Below are 18,122 nucleotides of genomic sequence, written 5' to 3' on the forward strand. Positions count from 1 at the left end.
ATTAACAAATTATTCATTATTTATCTGAATTTCAAATTTACCTTAGAGTCCCATATTTTATCTGGCAACCTTATACTCAGGTGGTTTTTGTTTTTTGGTTTTTGTTTTATATAGTCATAGCTTTATCTTCCATAGCTCAACAAAAACAGAACTTAGTATCACCCCCCACATTTTCAGCTCTCTCCCTCCTTTCAGCAGAAATAACTTGGAGTTCCAAGGCCCAGATGGACTTTACTCATCTTCCTTTCATGTCTCCCAGAACTCCACTGCAAAAACTGATACCATTTTCTGAAACTTCAGTTTTCTCTTTAAATCTCTAATACCTTCTTTTTCTAATTATCCCTACTGGGAGTGACTCATAATTTTCAAGCATTGGTATCCAAACACTCTTGTATTCTACAAAAGGATCCAAAAGTAAATATACATTACTATAATTTCATATAAAGGGATTTTGGGACCAGGAAGGGACAACTCTATTCAACTATTACAGATAAGAGAATAAAATGAGGAGGGGGAGGAGCAAGGTGGCAGAGGAGTAGGAGACCTGAATTTCGTCTGACCCCAGGAATTGAGGTAGATAGTTATCAAACCATTCTGAAGAGCTACAAACTCAACAAGAGTTCAAAGAATAGCAGCGATTCTATGAATGCAAAAGTGACCACTTTCTGGAAGATAGAACATGTGAAGAAGTGAATCCAGGATGATATATGGGAAGATAGACCATGTGGAAGACAGACCACGGGAGAAGTGAATCCAAGATGGTATATGGGAAGATAGACCATGGGAGGAAGATAGACCAATAGACAGTTGGTTGAGTGGCTCACCAACTGAGCCACCCAGGTGACAGCTCCCAGCAAGTGATATAGCAGCAGAGCACAAAATTGGAACTTTTAGAAGTCTGCTCTGCTGAGGGACATCACTCCAGCAGCTCAGTGGGATTGGGGGGGTGGCGCCTTCGTGGGGACAGTGTGGTCTCAGGACTCCCTGTACTCCCCCAGAGGAGGGGTGTGGGAGCCTGCCACAGGATTTGGCTTGGTTTGGAGACTCCAAATAGGGCCATGAGCCAGATATAGAAATGCTTGGTCACAGGCCAGGTGAGCATGGAGTGCAGCCAGAGACCAGGGAGACAGGAGTGATTGACTGCTTTTCTCTGAGGGAAAACTGAGGAGTGGTGCCCCAAGCTCTTGGACCCTCCCAGCCAGAGATTGGGAGGCCGCCATTTTCATTCCGGTCTTCCAAAGCTATAGAGAAAGCATTCACAGAACAAAAGCTACTGAGAGCAAACCCAAGCAGATTGATTAGCCTGGCCCCTGGTTAGGGCAGTGCAATTCCACCACAGGCAAAGACATGGGAGAAACACTGCAACAGGCCCCCACGCCCCCCAGAAGATTAGCAAGACCATCCAGCCAAGACCAAGTCTACTGATAAATGAGAATTGCAAAACACCAGTGCTAGGGGAATACAGCACACATGGCTTTTTCCCCATGATTCTTCAGTCTTTCAAAGTTAATTTTTTTAATTTTATTTTTTCTTTTTCTATTTTTTAAAAAATTTTCTTCTTTCCTATTTTAACCAACATCTTATCTTATCAATTCCTTTTTAAAAAATCTTATTTAATTTTCATTTTTACAGTCGTATTCTACCCTTCATTTTATTTAACCTTACTTTTTGTGTATATATACAAGTTTTTCTTTCTTTAAGATTTTAGGATACAGTTTATATTTTTTTAAGACTTTATTTATTTATTTATTTGACAGACAGAAATCACAAGTAGGCAGAGAAGCAGGCAGAGAGAGAGGAGGAAGCAGGCTCCCCTGCTGAGCAGAGAGCCCAAGCAGAGGCTTGATCCCAGGACCCTGGGATCATGACCTGAGCAAAGGCAGAGGCTTTAACCCACTGAGCCACCCAGGTGCCCCAGGATACAGTTTCTTTAAACAGACCAAAATCTAGTGTATAGCTTTGTTCTAGTGTCCCACCTGATCACATTCTCTCCTTTCCTTTTTTTTTTTTTTAATTTTTTCCTTTCTGGGGGAAAGGAATCATGAATGAAAGAGGAGAGATCACAACCAACACCAAAGAAATACAAACAATTATAAGAATTTATTATGAGCAACAATATGCCAGCAAATTAGACAATCTGGAATGGATAGATTCCTAGAGACATAAACTACCAAAACTGAACCAGGAAGAAATAGAAAACCTGAACAGACCCATAACCAGTAAGGAAACTGAAGCAGTAATCAGAAATCTCCCAACAAACAAGAGTCCAGAGTCAGATGGCTTCCCAAGGGGAATTCTACCAAACATTTAAAGAAGAATTAATACCTATTCTCCTGAAACTGTTCCAAAAAATAGAAATGGAAGGAAAACTTCCAAACTCATTCTATGAGGCCAGCATTACCTTGATCCCAAAACCAAAGACTTCATCAAAAAGGAGAATCACAGACCAATATCCCTGATGAACATGGATGCAAAAATTCTCACTAAAACACTAGCCAATAGGATCCAACAGTACATTAAAAGGATAATTCACCACAACCAAGTGGGATTTACTCCTGAGCTGCAAGGTTGGTTCAATATCCATAAATCAATCAATGTGATACAATACATTCATAAAAGAAAGAACAAGAACCATATGATACTCTCTGTTGATGCTGAAAAAGCTTTTGACAAAGTACAGCATCCTTTCTTGATCAAAACTCTTCACAGTGTAGGCATAGAATGTACATACCTCAATATCATCAAAGCCATCAATGAAAACCCACAGTGAATATCTGAGAGCTCTTCCCTTAAGATCAGGAATATGGCAGTGATGTCTACTATCACCACTGCTATTCACCATAGTACTAGAAGTCCTAGCCTCAGCAATCAGACAACAAAAAGAAATAAAAGATATCCAAATCAGCAAAGAAAAACTCTTGGGTGCCTGGGTGGCTCAGTAGGTTAAAGCCTTAGCCTTCAGCTCAGGGAGCAGGGAGCCTACTTCCTCCTCTCTCTCTCTGCCTGCCTCTCTGCCTACTTGTGATCTCTGTCTGTCAAATAAATAAATAAAATCTTAAAAAAAAAAGTCAAACTCTCATTCTTTGCAGATGATATCATTCTTTATGTGGAAAACCCAAAAGATTCTACCCCAAATCTGCTAGAACTCACAAAAGAATTGAGTAAAGTGTCAGGATATAAAACCAATGCACAGATATCAGTTGCATTTCTATACACCAACAGCAAGACAAAACAAAGAGAAATTAAGGAGTTGATCCCATTTATAATTGCACCCAAAATCATAAGACACTTAGGAATAAATATAACCAAAGAGGTAAAGGATCTGTACTCAGAAAACTATATAATACTCATGAAAGAAATTGAGTAAGACACAAAGAAATGGAGAAACGTTCCATGCTCATGGACTGGAAGACAAATATTGTGAAAATGTCCATACCACCTAGAGCAATCTACACATTTAATGCAATCCCTATCAAAATATCCTCACCTTTTTTAAAGAAATGGAACAAATAGTCCTAAAATTTATATGGAACCAGATAAGACCACACATAGCCAGAGGAATGTTGAAAAAGAAAACCAAAGCTGGGTGCATCACAATTCCAGACTTTAAGCTCTATTAAAAACCTGTCATCATCAAGACAGTATGGTTCTGGCACAAAAACAGACACATAGATCGATGGAACAGAATAGAGAGCCCAGAAATGGACCCTCAACTTAATGGTCAACTAATCTTCAACAAAGCAGGAAAGAATGCCCAGTGGAAAAAAGACAGTCTTTTCAACAAATGGTGTTGGAAAAATTGGACAGCCACATGCAAAAGAATGAAACTGGACCATTTCCTCGCACCACACACAAAAATAGTCTCAAAATGGTTGAAAGACCTCAGTGTGAGACAGGAATCCATCAATATCCTTGAGGAGAACACAGACAGCAACCTCTTCGACCTCAGCCGCAGCAACTTCTTCCTAGAAACATCACCAAAGGCAAGGGAAGAAAGGGCAAAAATGAACTACTGGGACTTCATCAAGATCAAAAGCTTTTGCACAGCAAAGGAAACACTCAACGTAACCAAAAGACAACCAACAGAATGGGAGAAGATATTTGAAAATGTCTTGTCAGATAAAGGGCTAGTATCCAAAATCTATAAAGAACTTATCAAACTCAACACCCTAGGAACAAATAATCCATTCATGAAATGGGTAGAGGACATGAACAGACATTTCTGCAAAGAAGCCATCCAAATGGCCAACAGATGCATGAAAAAGTGCTCACAACATCACTCAGCATCAGGGAAATACAAATCAAAACCACAATGAGATACCACCTCACACCAGTCAGAATGGCTAAAATTAACAAGTCAGGAAATGATAGGTGTTGGCGAGGATGCAGAGAAAGATGCAACCTCCTACACTGTTGGTGGGAATGCAAGCTGGTGCAGCCACTCTGGAAAACAGTATGGAGGAAGTTGAAAATAGAGCTACCCTATGACCCAGCAATTGCACAACTGGGTATTTACACCAAAGATATAAACATGGGAATCGAAAGGGGCATGTGCATCTGCATGTTTATAGCAGCAATGTCCACAACAGCCAAACTATGGAAAGAGCCTACATGTCCATCAACAGATGAATGGATAAAGACAATGTGGTATACATATACAGTCGAATATTTTGTAGCCTTCAAAAAAAATGAAATCTTGCCATTTGCAATGATGTGGTTGGAACTAGAGGGTATTATGCTAAGCGAAATAAATCAATCAGAGAAAAACAATTATCATATGATCTCACAGATAGGAGGAATTTGAGAAACAAGACAGAAGATCATAGGGGAAGGGAGGGGCAAAATGAAACAAGATGAAACCAGAGAGGGAGACAAACCATAAGAAACCCATAATTTCAGGAACAAAACTGAGGGTTGCTGGAGTGGAAGGGTTGCTGGAGTGCGGGGGTGGGGGGGCAGATTGGTGGGAAGGATAGGGGTGGCTGGGTGATAGACACTGGGGAGGGTGTGTGCTATGGTGAGTGTTGTGAATTGTGTAAGACTGATGAATCACAGAGCTGTAATCCTGAAACAAATAATACATTATATGTTAACAAAAAAATTTTAAAAAGAGAATAAAATGGGGATAGCCATGTTAAATTTGGATAAGAAAGTATGACAACAGGGGCACCTGGGTGGCTCAGTCATTAAGCGATCTGCCTTCAGCTCAGGTCATGATCCCAGGTCCTGGGATTGAGCCCTGCAACAGGCTCCCTGCTCAGCGGGAAGCCTGCTTCTCCCTCTCCCACTCCCCCTGCCTGTGTTCCCTCTCTCACTGTGTCTCTCCCAGTCAAATAAATAAATAAAATCTTTTTTAAAAAAGTATGACACAAACGAAAAAGTAATTTTAATGTATGAATCAAAATAATTTAAATACATACCAATGTTCTGTAACACCTGTCAGTTAACGGTGTAATGACAAGTCGAGGTGAGTTACCAAGATACTCATAAGCATATTTTACATTGCAATTAATGATACGAACTCGAGCATTTTCAAATTCCCAATAATATCGAAGCTGAGCAAGCCACTGGAAATCTGTATCATGGGAGACACCTAGAAAGAATAAGGTAAAACAAGACACATAATCCTGAAATGGAAAAATAATTTGAAAAATAGGTATCCTATCATTTTTTGTAACAGCAGATATTAAAATAATTTGCTAATTTATAGAAAGAATCAAGTAAATTAAATTCTGTTGAGAGTGAAAACAACATATAGTATAAAACTTGGTTTCTAGAAGCTATTAATATTTTATCTTTAACATTACAGAGAAGAGTCACATACCCATATCAATCATGTCCATGACCACATCTCTGGCATGGACATCAATTGTAACCAAAGCTCCCAGAGTAATCCTGGTCTGCTTCGACAGTTTTCCCCTTACCAGCTCTACAATATCATTTAGCTGATTCTGAAGTTCCTTATAGTATTTCTTTAATGCCTACAAAATAAAAAAGCAATTAAACTAATGGTGTATAGTATCTAAAAATACGTATTTTATATACTCTTTTACAAAACAATTCTGACTTCATATCTTGATATAGAAATGAATTCTAGAACAGAATGGATTTGTCTAAGCTTCATAAAATACTGAGAACAAGTTTCCAAATAACTATAATTTTAATGCTAGATGTATAAACAGATGGGAAGACTGCCTTTACAAAAATAGATAAGCTAACTAAGAAACATAGCAGTAGAAAAGAATGCTATATGTATAAAAAAAATTGCTTTGGGCTACCTGGGTAGCTCAGTTGGTTAAGCATCCGACTCTTGATTTTGGCTCAGGTTATGATATCAGGGTTGTAAGATCGAGCTGTATTTCAGACTCCATACTGGGTATGGAGCATGCTTAAGATTCTCCCTCTTCCCTCTGCCCCTCTCCTGCATATGCACTCTCTAATTAAATAAATAAATAAATAAATAAATAAATAAATAAATAAATAAATGCTTTACCTCTGTCCCACCACTTATAACTTCCTGTGTCTCAGAAGTCCAGAACATTTGAGAAACACAGAGTACAACTTGGCCAGGCCACTCTCGAACCCAGTCTTTTCTTGCGGATTCTGGATATGCCTGAACAATTAAAATGCATTTCTAACTTTAAAAGATTATGAAAGGAATAAAAAGCTAAATGTCTAATAATGGGGAAATACAACATTTGATATATTTATAGGCTAGAATATCACATAGTTATGAAAATTTCCAGATGACTATTTAAAAGAAAAATTTGTTTATTCATTTGTTTATTTATTCATTTGTTTATTCATAAAAGAGTAGTAAAATGAACACTAATATGTTAATAATCAGTTATCTCTGGAAAAATTTGATTGTTGATTATTCCAGAAATTTATTTCTATATATTTTTAAAGATTTTATTTATTTGTTTGGCAGAGAAAGACACAGCAAGAGAGGAACACAAGCAGGGGGAGTGGAAGAGGGAGAAGCAGTCTTCCCACTGAGCAGGGAGTCTGATGCGGGACTTGATCCCAGGACTCTAGGATCATGACCTGAGCGGAAGTAGATGCTTAACGACTGAGCCACCCAAGTGCCCCAATTTTATACGTTTTTACGCTGCTTTGCTATAGGGAGTTGTCAAGTTTTCTATATAGAATACATATCACTTCTATTATAATGAAATGTAAGGGATTTATTAATCTGTAAAAAAAATTGGTTTAATAGATTATATATTGATACTGATTTAATTGAAAAGGAGATTATATAATCTAGTGGAAAACTGGATTAGTAGCTAGAACCCTTGTAGGATCTATCTATAGCTTTTCTAAAAACTTATATGACCAGAGTATATAATTCGAACAATAATGGGGTGCCTGGGTGGCTCAGTCATTAGGCATCTGTCTTTGGCTCGGGTCATGATCCAAAGGTCCTGGGGCTGAGCTCCACATTGGGCTCCCTACTCATGGGGAAGCCTGCTTCTCCTCTCCCCACTCCCCTTGCTTGTGTTCCTGCTCTCGCTCTCTCTCTCTCTCTCTCTCTGTCAAATAAATAAAATCTTTCAAAAAATTATATATTTGTTGAATTATAAATAATTTAACAATCTGTACTTTTGAGCTCAAATTATATTCTCATTTTTCCTAACTTTTTATGTTCAAAATGTATTTAAATAGATTGAGGGTGGAGTTTAATCTCCTAAAAAAATAACAAGCTTCATGGGCGCCTGGGTGGCTCAGTCATTATGCATCTGCCTTCACTCAGGTTATGATCCCAGGGTCTTGGGATTGAGCCCAACATTGGGCTCCCTGCTCAGCGGGAAGCCTGCTTCTCCCTCTCCCACACCCTTGCTTGTGTTCCCTCTCTCGCTGTGTCTCTATCAAATAAATAAATAAAATCTTTAAAAACAAAAAAGAAAAAAATAATAGAAAAATGACTTGCTTCAAGTAATAATAGCAGATACAAGTTATAAATTGAAAAAGCTGCAGAACAAAATTTGAACTTGACACTAATGGGAACTGTATTTTTAATACAATAACACCATTAGATAAAATAATGTTAAACATAAAGATATAAATATATTATTACTTAAATACATTTTATTAGCAACATTTAGAAATAAAAACAAATGACAAGTTTCAAAGAAGGAGAAGCTTCAAAAAATGGATGAGTCATTTATAGATACACAGAAGGTAAATTTCTATACTAATCAAGAAATACTTTCATGGATAATGTTGGATTTTTTTCCTACATGTTTTAATCTGTTTGGAATCATAAATAGAAAAAGAAGAGAAAAAGCCAAGATTTATCTGCAGGAATATTAAAGCTGAATAGAATAGCCACTGCAATAAGATGAGCTTCACGGGGTGAAAGAAAGGGGGTACCTCACTCACATAAAGTGAGTTGCTGGATTTTAAAAGGCTGCAATGCCTTTTTTTTTTTAATTTTAATTTTTTTAAATTTTTAATTTTTAAAACTTTTTTTATTTTAATTTTTTTTTAATTTTTAAAGGAACATAGCTGTTCCTTTGTGGTCCTAAAGACAGAAATATACTGAATTTTATTATTCAAGATTAAGTTAATTGGATCAGCATAAGTAAGGTACATGTTGTACTTCAGTGTTACATTTCTTTCAAATATTATATACCCTCTTTTAATGTTTGTTTATCTCATTTTGAGTATCTAAGGTGTAAAGAGCCATAGATCACGGATTTCACACCTCTGTCTTGAGGTTCTTTCTGACCCCAGGCTCTGTACACAAGATACCTGAATGCTCTTCCCTTTGCTCTTTATCTTGTTAATTCCTACTTTGGATCTCACTTTCAATCTCACTCTCTGTAAGAGCCTATCACTAGAAACACCCCCTCCATTCTAAATTATATATACCTTATACTTTCTCATAAAACCTTTTGTCCTTTATAGCACTCAATCACATATTATCAATTCTTACTAATATCATTATCTTAATAATGTTAGAAACAAAGAAAAAAATCATAAATGGCTTAAAATAGTTAAGAACCATAAATACTAATTTACCAACACAAGTTCAAAACCTCCTAAAAAGAAAGCACTTGTGGAACACAGGGTGTTCCTGAAATTAAATCTTTGGAAACGCACCAGCCGGGCTGCCGCGATCACATCATGAATACTCCGGAGCATTAAATCTTCCACTTGAATGAGCCACTTTTCCACAGCACCTCGCGCTGCAGATGTGGAAATTAGGGCAATCAGTTCCACTCGCTCCCCTTCAGAGCTATACATGGCCTTAATGTCCAAATTAGGAAGGAATTCCAACTTAGCAATGCCCTCGAAGCATTTTTTTAAATGAGGCTGAACTCTAAGTGGATCTTTGGTCTCTGACAAAATCTCTAACATTTCATCATTAGATAGGAAGAAAAAACTAGAAAACATGAAAATACAAATGCTTTAGTTCTCCTTCATCACGTATCAGAAAATGCTTTTAGTTATAGCACAATTAATTACCCATCATACCGAGGGAAGAAAAGCCGTTTTTTTTCAAGATATGCATTAAGCCCTTTCATAATTTTCTCCAAAAGTTCGTTGCAGTTCTGCAGTTTTTCCAATAAACCTGTTAGAGAAGTAGCAGCAAGAACCTAAAAGATACACATTCGTTCAGGTCAGCACTTACATACCAGATATAACTGTAAATCCTAAACATTAGTCTATTGTATATGTCAAAAATATTGAAATGTCAAAAGGCTTATGAAAATTGTTGTAAAATATTTTGTCATGTAAAATGATTATAATTCAATAAATCAGAAATAGTCTTAGCCAAGGATGCAAGTTACAAATGAGAAGTTATAACTGTCATGCACATTTTCATTTCTCATATATTCTTCTGAATGATGTGGGGAAAGTCCATTAGGTTGGTGTGTGGTTTAATTTTCACATTTACAGCTGTCAACTGTGAACAATCTACAGTATAAGTTGGTGAACTACATCCCACAGGTTAAATCCGACTTGCTGCTAGTCTTTTTTTTTTCAGCTTTATAAGGTACAATTGACAAATAAAAATTGTATATATTTAAGGTGTACAACTTGATGTTTTGACAGATGAATGCACTCTGCTGCCAGTTTTTTAATGACCTATGAGCTAAGAATGATTTTTATATTTTTAAAAGGATGAAAAATGAAAAGAAAAATCACATTTCGTGGCACATAAAATGTCACTGTCCAGAAAGTTTTATTATACCACAGACACATCCATTTAGTAACATACTGTCTCTGGCTGCTTTCTCCCCACGACAGTGGCAGAGTTGAGTAGTTGCAAAAAGACTGTATGTCCCACAAAGTCTAAAATATTTACTGCCTGGTCCTTCACAGAAAAAAAGTTGCTGACTTCTGACCTACCAGAAATCGTGTTTCACAAAGGCAAAATCCTTGGAACTCATAGTTTCAGCATATTATTGACTCCCACTAAGTCCAGCATGGCTAATTTTCACCCCGCATTGAAATAAATTGTTACATTTTAGGTTGAAAACCAGATTTAAAAAGTGAATGTATATCTTTCAACTATGAGTACTTTGTGTATGAAGAATACATAGTCTGTCCTTCAACATGAGAATCACACTCGACAAGGTGCTATACTCACTAGGAGAGACACATAGCAAGTGAGGTCAACTGAGAGAACAGCAGATCCTATATTCCCATCGCTCCCAAGAGTATAAAGTCACCGAGTAGAATGTCAGGTGAATCACCTATATTCATTCTCCTTCCCTTTCTCTTTCTCTCTGTCCATCCCCTTCCTCTTCTTATTTTAGTTTATTTTACAAGAGAAGAATAGCTGTGAGTGTCTATCGCAGTCAAATGAGTAAAATGTGCATTTGAGGCAGCTGCACCATTAGAGTTATAAGTAGTGTATTGTATGAATTGAAAAGTAAAATTATCTTAATGCTTTGCACTTTCTTCTATTTTTCTGAACTTTCCAGTTTGTATACAATGAGCAGATTTTGCTTTTGTAATCAGAAAAAAAGAGCCAGATGCTTTTGAATAACCACAGTTAAAGGTTCCGTTTATTTGTAAGAGAAAATAAAGACTTCACCTTTGGATCTTTTGCACAGAACTTCATGATATCTCTCCAATGTCTGTCTACTGTCTGAAACTGACGCCCTTCTTCTGGCATCTGTTGCATGATATCCTCTGAACAAAATATGGGCTCCAAGTACAGCCAGTGAGCTTGTACTTTTAACCATTCATCAATCGTTTCTTGTATTCGAATCAAGCGGTCCTCCCAGGCCTTAATGAAAAGCACACCGTACTAAATTCCAGTTATTAAAGAAAAACCATAAATTACAACAAGGAGGAACACCTGGATGGCTCAGTCAATTAAGTATCTGCCTTCAGCCCAAGTCATGATCCTGGGGTCCTGGGATCAAGTTCCACATCAGGCTCCTTAATCAGCGGGGAGCCTGTTTCTCCCTCTGCCTGCTACTCCCCCTGCCTATGCTCACTCTCTCTCTGATAAATAAATTAAAAAAATATTTTTTAAAAATTACAGCATGGAATATTTACTTAAAATTTACTGTTATTTTTAAATCAATGCCAAACAGCTCAAGGTCATTTATGGGTATCACATGGATTTAGAAAAACCCTAGGAAGTCCCAGGTTTTCCTAAGTCATTGGAACTCACCATAGGAAATGACTATAGTTATCTAGACCAATTTCTTTATCTTTAGGGAATGATTCCAAGCTTGAAAATCATCCAGAAATGTCCTGCTGTACACCAATGGTTATCAACCCAAGGGCTATTTTGCCTTCCACCCCAAGGGACATTTGACAATGTGTGGAGATATTTTAATTTGTCACAACTGAGGGGTGAAGGTACTACTAATATTTCATGGGTAGAAGCCAGGAACACCGCCAAACTTCCTAACATGTAAAAGACAGCCCCCACGACAAAGAATTACTGAGCGCAACATGTCATTAGTACCAGGTTGAGAAATCCTACTCTACATTAACACAACTTTGAGGGGGGGCAGGGAGAGGGACAAGGAAACAGGTCCCCTTAGTCTCATAGGTCTTCTAGAATTGACAAGATATTTCACTAGCTGAAGATCATTATACAATTTCTTTTGTTCTTAAATATATGGCCTATATTCTATGTGTCAAGAAATTAGGTCTCTTGTTTTTATTGTTTTAAAAAGCTCTTAGAGCTTTTAAATTTTTTCATGTAAATTCTCTCTTGCTAAATAAGAAAATTCTACAGAAGACATATCTTATCAGAAGAAGCAGACCAGCTTGGTTCATGGGAAAATGTGTAGCATTATGTCCTTTTGAAAGAACACCACTCCATCTTCTCCAAATTACTGAGAGCCAAGGTCTTCTATGGAGGACTATTTATGTTCAAATTAAAACCAGACTACCTCGGTTTGAATCCTAGTTCTGTCAATTATTACCTGGGTAAATGTGGGTAAATTACCTATCTTCCTATGCCTTGGTCCTTATCTCTGAGTACAGATAACATTGCCCATCTTGAACACCTGTTATGGGGGTTAGATGGTTTAATAAATGTAAAGCCTCTCGAGTAGGGGCTGTAAATATCAAGGGAAGCATCCATTTGTTGTCTGTCTTTTCCCCCATTTTATATAGCCCCCAGTTAGAGTTTTGATACTAGCCATGATGCTATTATTATAATTTGTGTTTGCTTTCTGTATCTACCTATATCAATTATAAGAATATGAAATAATCTTATAGCCTCAAATATAATTTGTTTTGATATCAAGTGGGCCATAATTCATTAGTTATTCTAAAAGACTCTAAAGCTTATTGTTTACAAATTTAGCTAAAGTATAGTATATAGAACTTCATTACAAGTTACAAAAATGAAACAGTGTCTAGACTATCTAAAGTTAGAATCAGTAGTACCAACTGTTTTCCTTCCAAGTCTATCACTGTCATTGGGGAAGGTTTTTTTTAACTTTATTTTATTTTTTCAGTGTTCCAAGATTCATTGTTTATGCATCACACCCAGTGCTCCATACAATATATGCCCCCCCAAGTTTTTTTTAACAAAAAATTTGTTCTTTTCAAAATTATTAATGTCTCAGATCTATTCTATAAGGTTTCACATTAATTTTAAATATCTGTTCCTGTATGTCACCAAATCTATCCAACAAGCTGACTTATTCCCACAAGAATACATATGTAATAAAGTAACAATTTTTATAAATGACCAGAAGTTATCATATTTAGCATACCTTGATCTCTTTTTCAAATGGTTTGATGAAAGGTGAGCCTCTCATTGTCTGAGTTTTTATAATTTGATCATCAAGGAGAGCCTGAATCTCATCTACTGAAGAAAGAATAGAGACTCCAGTATCACGATATGGACTTATGTGAAAAGCAATGTCATCCCAGGTTCCCATCATTGTGTGCAGGGCTTTCTCTAATGAAAATTCCTAAAAGGGAGAAAAGGAGAAAGAAGGGGATGGCAAAGAAAAGTCTCATATACTGTATCGACTTGCCCTGGTAAATTCAGTAAGCATTGGATGAATTACACGGTCATTTTCTTAGTATAAGACACTGTAACTCTCTTTAGGTTAAAAAGGTTTCTCAAACAGTTTAAAAATTCCTAAGAAAAATAGTGTAATTTTAAAAGAATTCACTTTAAGAAAACTACTACTGTCAGTATTAAAGTAGACACTAGGGGCGCCTGATTGGCTCAGTGGGTTAAAGGTTCTGCCTTTGGCTCAGGTCGGGCTCTCTGCACAGCGGGGAGCCTGCTTCCCCTCCTCTCTGCCTGCTTCTCTTCCTACTTGTGATTTCTGTCTTTCAAGTAAATAAATAAAATCTTTATAAAGTAGACACTAGACTAAAATACGTGTTGAACTTTCTGTGAAGTAGCCTTTCTATAAGCTATAGTCTGAAGATACTTCCTGTATATTTCAAGAACCCTAGAAGGCCATACTTATTCTACTAGAATACACACACATCACATGACACACAGGCACATGAAAAAGTCAAAGGAGCCATTTCTAGTCTGGATTTCCTACGAAGAAGTAGTATAAAAGTGTACACTTCATGGGGGGAAAAAAGAGTGGTCTCCCATTGTGTTCCTTCATCTCCTCCCACTACTATACAGTACTATACACTCAACCCCAGCAAAAACTATGATCATTTGATTAACAAACTCACCACATAAATGATCTTTCAAATAAATGATTTTTGGTTGATCTTCATATTTACCTTGCTTGCACCTGCACTTATCACTTCAAATTTTTCCAAGTATGGTGTAAGGTTTAATTTTAAAATTTTTCTCAATGTAGTTCCAGAGTCTGGAGTCAAGTCATAGCCTACGATTTCTGATATCTGCTTCCAGTGACGAGGTCTCATTCCTGGGTTGCACAGGATAGAGACAGTAGGGATATAATCCTAATGATGAAAATATAAACAATAATAAGTCTCTCTTTTGACTGCCATGCACACATAGATTTTATAGATAAAGCCTCATTAGTGTAAAGATTACAGTTCTTGAAATTATTTGACATATTTGATGAGTCCAGTCAAAATCCTGATTAGATTTTAGAGGAGAAGGGAAACTAACAAAATGATTCTAAAGTTCACCTGCATAAATAAACATTTAGAAATAGCCCAGAAAATTTTAAGAGCAAAAAAGGAGAGGGGCAAATAATCTATCTGATATTAAACTATATGATTAGACTATGTTAATTAAAACTATGGTATTATTATAGAAACACAAATTATTCTATATATTATATGTAGAAACATGTAACATAATATATAGTTATAAATACATGCATATATACACATAACATAAAAGGGGAAAAAGTCTGCACCAAAATGCCAATATGTAACTTCTGTTTGGAAGTGAAAATTAACTACCAAGTGAAAATACCTAGTTTATCATTCTTGATACTGACATTAGAACATTTTCTTTATTTTTTTAAAGTTCTTTTTATTATTATGTTCAATTAGCCAAAATATGGTACATCATTAGTTTTTGATGTAGTGTTCAATGATTCATTAGTTGTGTATAACATCCAGTGCTCATTACAACTCATGCCCTCCTTAATTTTCTTTAAAATCAAGAACAAGATAAACATATCTATTATTACTACTTCTAATGAACACTCTATTGAGTCTCCAAGCCAGTGAAGTAATATAAGCAAATAAAAGTTATGGGGAAGAGAAATTTAAAAAGCAAAACTACCCAAAGAAAACAAAAATATGAACTCAAAAAGATATATGCACACCATGTTTACTTTCAGTATTATTTACAATAGCCAAGACATGGAAACAACCTAAGTGTCTATCAACTGACGAATGGAAGAGGATGTGGTATACATACAATGGAATATTACTCAGCCATAAAAAAGAATAGGATCAGGGCCCCTCGGTGGCTCAGTCAGTTAAGCCTCCAACTCTTGATTTTGGGTCAGGCCATGATCTCAGGGTTGTGATATAGAACCCCAAAGCACACTTTGTGCTGGGCATGGAGCATGCTTAGGGTTCTCTCTCTCTTCTTCTCCCTCCGTCCCTCCCCACCAACTCATGCAAGTGTGTATACTCTCTCTCTGAAAAAAAAAAAGAATAAGATCATATATTTGCAACATGGATGGACCTAGAGGGTATAATGGAAAAAAAAAACCTGACATTGTTCACAGATTATTATCTATGTACAATGACTGGATATTAAATTAATATAAAGAAAATTAAAAGAATTACTGTATATAAGCCATTACTGTATATAATTAACAAAAAAGATCAATTTACAACAGCAACAATAAAATACAGTACCTAGGGATAATTTTTGTTTAATATTTTAAAGTTTAGGGGCACCTGGGTGGCTCAGTGGGTTAAGCCTCTGCCTTTGGGTCATTCTCAGGGTCCTGGGATCAAACCGTGCATTGGGCAATCTGCTCAGCAGGGAGCCTGCTTCCCCCCTCCCTCTGTCTGCCTCACTGCCTACTTGTGATCTCACTCTGTCAAATAAATAAATAAATAAAATTGAATTTTTTTAAAGTTTATTTATATATTTTTTAGTAATCTCTACACCCAACTTGTGGTTCACACCCACAACCCTAAGATCAAGAGTCACATGCTCTTCCAACTGAGCCAGCCAGGTGCCCCTACCTAGGGATAAATTATGCGAAAACTGTGCAAAGCTATTTTGGAGAAACCACATAACTTTATTAAAAGATGTTAAAGAAAATCTAAATACCATGCAATGATAGATTCATTATCATATAAGTGACAAAGGATTATTACCCAGAATATATTATTAAAAATTCCATAAACTAACAATAAAAACAACAGAAACAACCACTAAAACAAAAATGGCAAAAGAGTGAAAGGGCATAAATAGACATTTCACAGACGAAGAAATATGAAATGTAAGTACTTTGAGGGATTTTTGTTCATAAGACTACAAGTAGGAAAATCAATGAATTAGGTAACTAAACAATGATATATAGCAGTGAAAATAAAGGACTACAGTCATTCCCAAGACATGGATGAGTTTTAGAAACATAAGGCTGAGTGAAAAAAAATCAAGTCATGTAAGACTACAAATAGAGGATATATTTGTATAAATTGTTACATACAAATGTGAGCAAACAAAAAAAAGAAGATTACAATTTATGACATACTTATCTTCAAGGGGGCTTAAGGGGTTTAAGATAGGGAAGGATTACAGAGAGAAGCAGGAGTATTGATAATCTTTTAATTTTAAAAAATAGGGAAGGATTCATGCATGTTCATTTTCTTCATAGCTTACAAATATGTAACATATATTCTTCAACTATTAGATAATAAAAATGTGTTAACAAAGAGAGACAGAAAAAGAACACTTATCTTTTCCTGTTCCCATTCCAATTCAAAGCCCAACAAAATCATACTTATACTTCTGGTCACCTCCTTAGTAAAGCCTTATCTGGTTTTCAAATGACAAAATTAATTGCTCCATGCCCTTTTCTTTCAAAGGATACTGCTATCCTCTACCCATGAATTTCTCATTCTGCCTCCTATTACCAGTTGTTTACAGTCACTTTTCTTGCTACATTGTGTTCTCTCTGAAGGACAAAAGTCAATTCATGTGACCTGTACAACAAAAATATTGAACTAGAAGACTCTAACTAATGTCAATATCCAAGCCACTAATTATGTGCAAAAAAATTATAAAAAGACATTTAGATTGAAAAGAAAAACATAAAACTAGCTCTATTTACAGGTTACATGATGCTGTATATAGAAAATTCTAAGGAATTCAGTTTTTAAATTTTATTTTATTTTTATATTTTACATTTGTCAGAGAGAGAGAGCACAAGGAGGGAGCAGCAGGCAGAGGGGGAAGCAGGCTCCCCACTGAGCAAGGAGCCCAATCATGACATGAGCCAAAGGCAGCCACTTAACTAACTGAGCCACCAAGGTGTCCCTTAATTTTATTTTTAAGTAATCTGGACACCCAATGTGGGGCTCGAACTTACAACCCTGACATCAAGAGTTGCACGCTCCATCGCTTGAGCCAGTCAGGTGCTCCACTATGGAATTCATTTTAAAACCATTAAAACTAATAAATGAATTCAGCAAGGTTGCAGGATACAAGACCAATATATAAAAATCAATTGCATTTCTATAAACTAGCAATAAAAACACAAAACTGAAAGTAGAGAAAAAAAATCTCATATATGATAGCATCAAGAAATATAAAATAGGGACGCCTGGGTGGCTCAGTTGGTTAAGCCACTGCCTTTGGCTCGGGTCATGAACCCAGGGTCCTGGGATCGAGTCCCGCATTGGGCTCCTTGCTCGGTAGGGAGCCTGCTTCTCTCTCTACCTCTTCCTGCCACTCTGCCTGCTTGGGTGTGCTTGCTCTCTCTCTCTGACAAATAAATAAATAAATAAAATCTTTAAAAAAAAGATAAAATAGGAGCAAGTCTAATAAAAGAAATGCAACACTTGTAGACTGAAAATTACAAATGATTATTAAAAGAAATTAAAGAAGCCCATCAACAGATGAATGGATAAAGAAGATGCGATATATATAATGGAATACTATGCAGCCATAAAAAATGAAATCTTGCCATTTGCAATGACATTGATGGAACTATAGGGTATTATGCTAAGCAAAATAAGTCAATCAGAGAAAGAGAATT

General features: G+C 36.3%; 1 protein-coding gene across 1 annotated transcript in view; it reads right to left on the minus strand.

Annotated features, from left to right (window-relative positions):
- The window catches only part of LOC111143860 (dynein axonemal heavy chain 12), a 208,273-nt gene that overhangs the window by 137,393 nt on the left and 52,758 nt on the right, over positions 1-18,122 (minus strand). Inside the window, exons 17-24 of the mRNA XM_022497828.1 lie at positions 14,194-14,379; positions 13,206-13,406; positions 11,051-11,245; positions 9,481-9,602; positions 9,106-9,388; positions 6,494-6,613; positions 5,825-5,981; positions 5,421-5,593 (exon numbers count right to left, since the gene is read on the minus strand). Of these exons, the coding sequence (XP_022353536.1) occupies positions 5,421-5,593; positions 5,825-5,981; positions 6,494-6,613; positions 9,106-9,388; positions 9,481-9,602; positions 11,051-11,245; positions 13,206-13,406; positions 14,194-14,379 (1,437 nt within the window). The remainder of the gene's footprint in view (positions 1-5,420; positions 5,594-5,824; positions 5,982-6,493; positions 6,614-9,105; positions 9,389-9,480; positions 9,603-11,050; positions 11,246-13,205; positions 13,407-14,193; positions 14,380-18,122) is intronic.

This window comes from Enhydra lutris, unplaced genomic scaffold (genome assembly GCF_002288905.1).
Source record: "Enhydra lutris kenyoni isolate GAN:26980312 unplaced genomic scaffold, ASM228890v2 scaffoldscaffold10, whole genome shotgun sequence".
Lineage (NCBI taxonomy): Eukaryota > Metazoa > Chordata > Mammalia > Carnivora > Mustelidae > Enhydra > Enhydra lutris.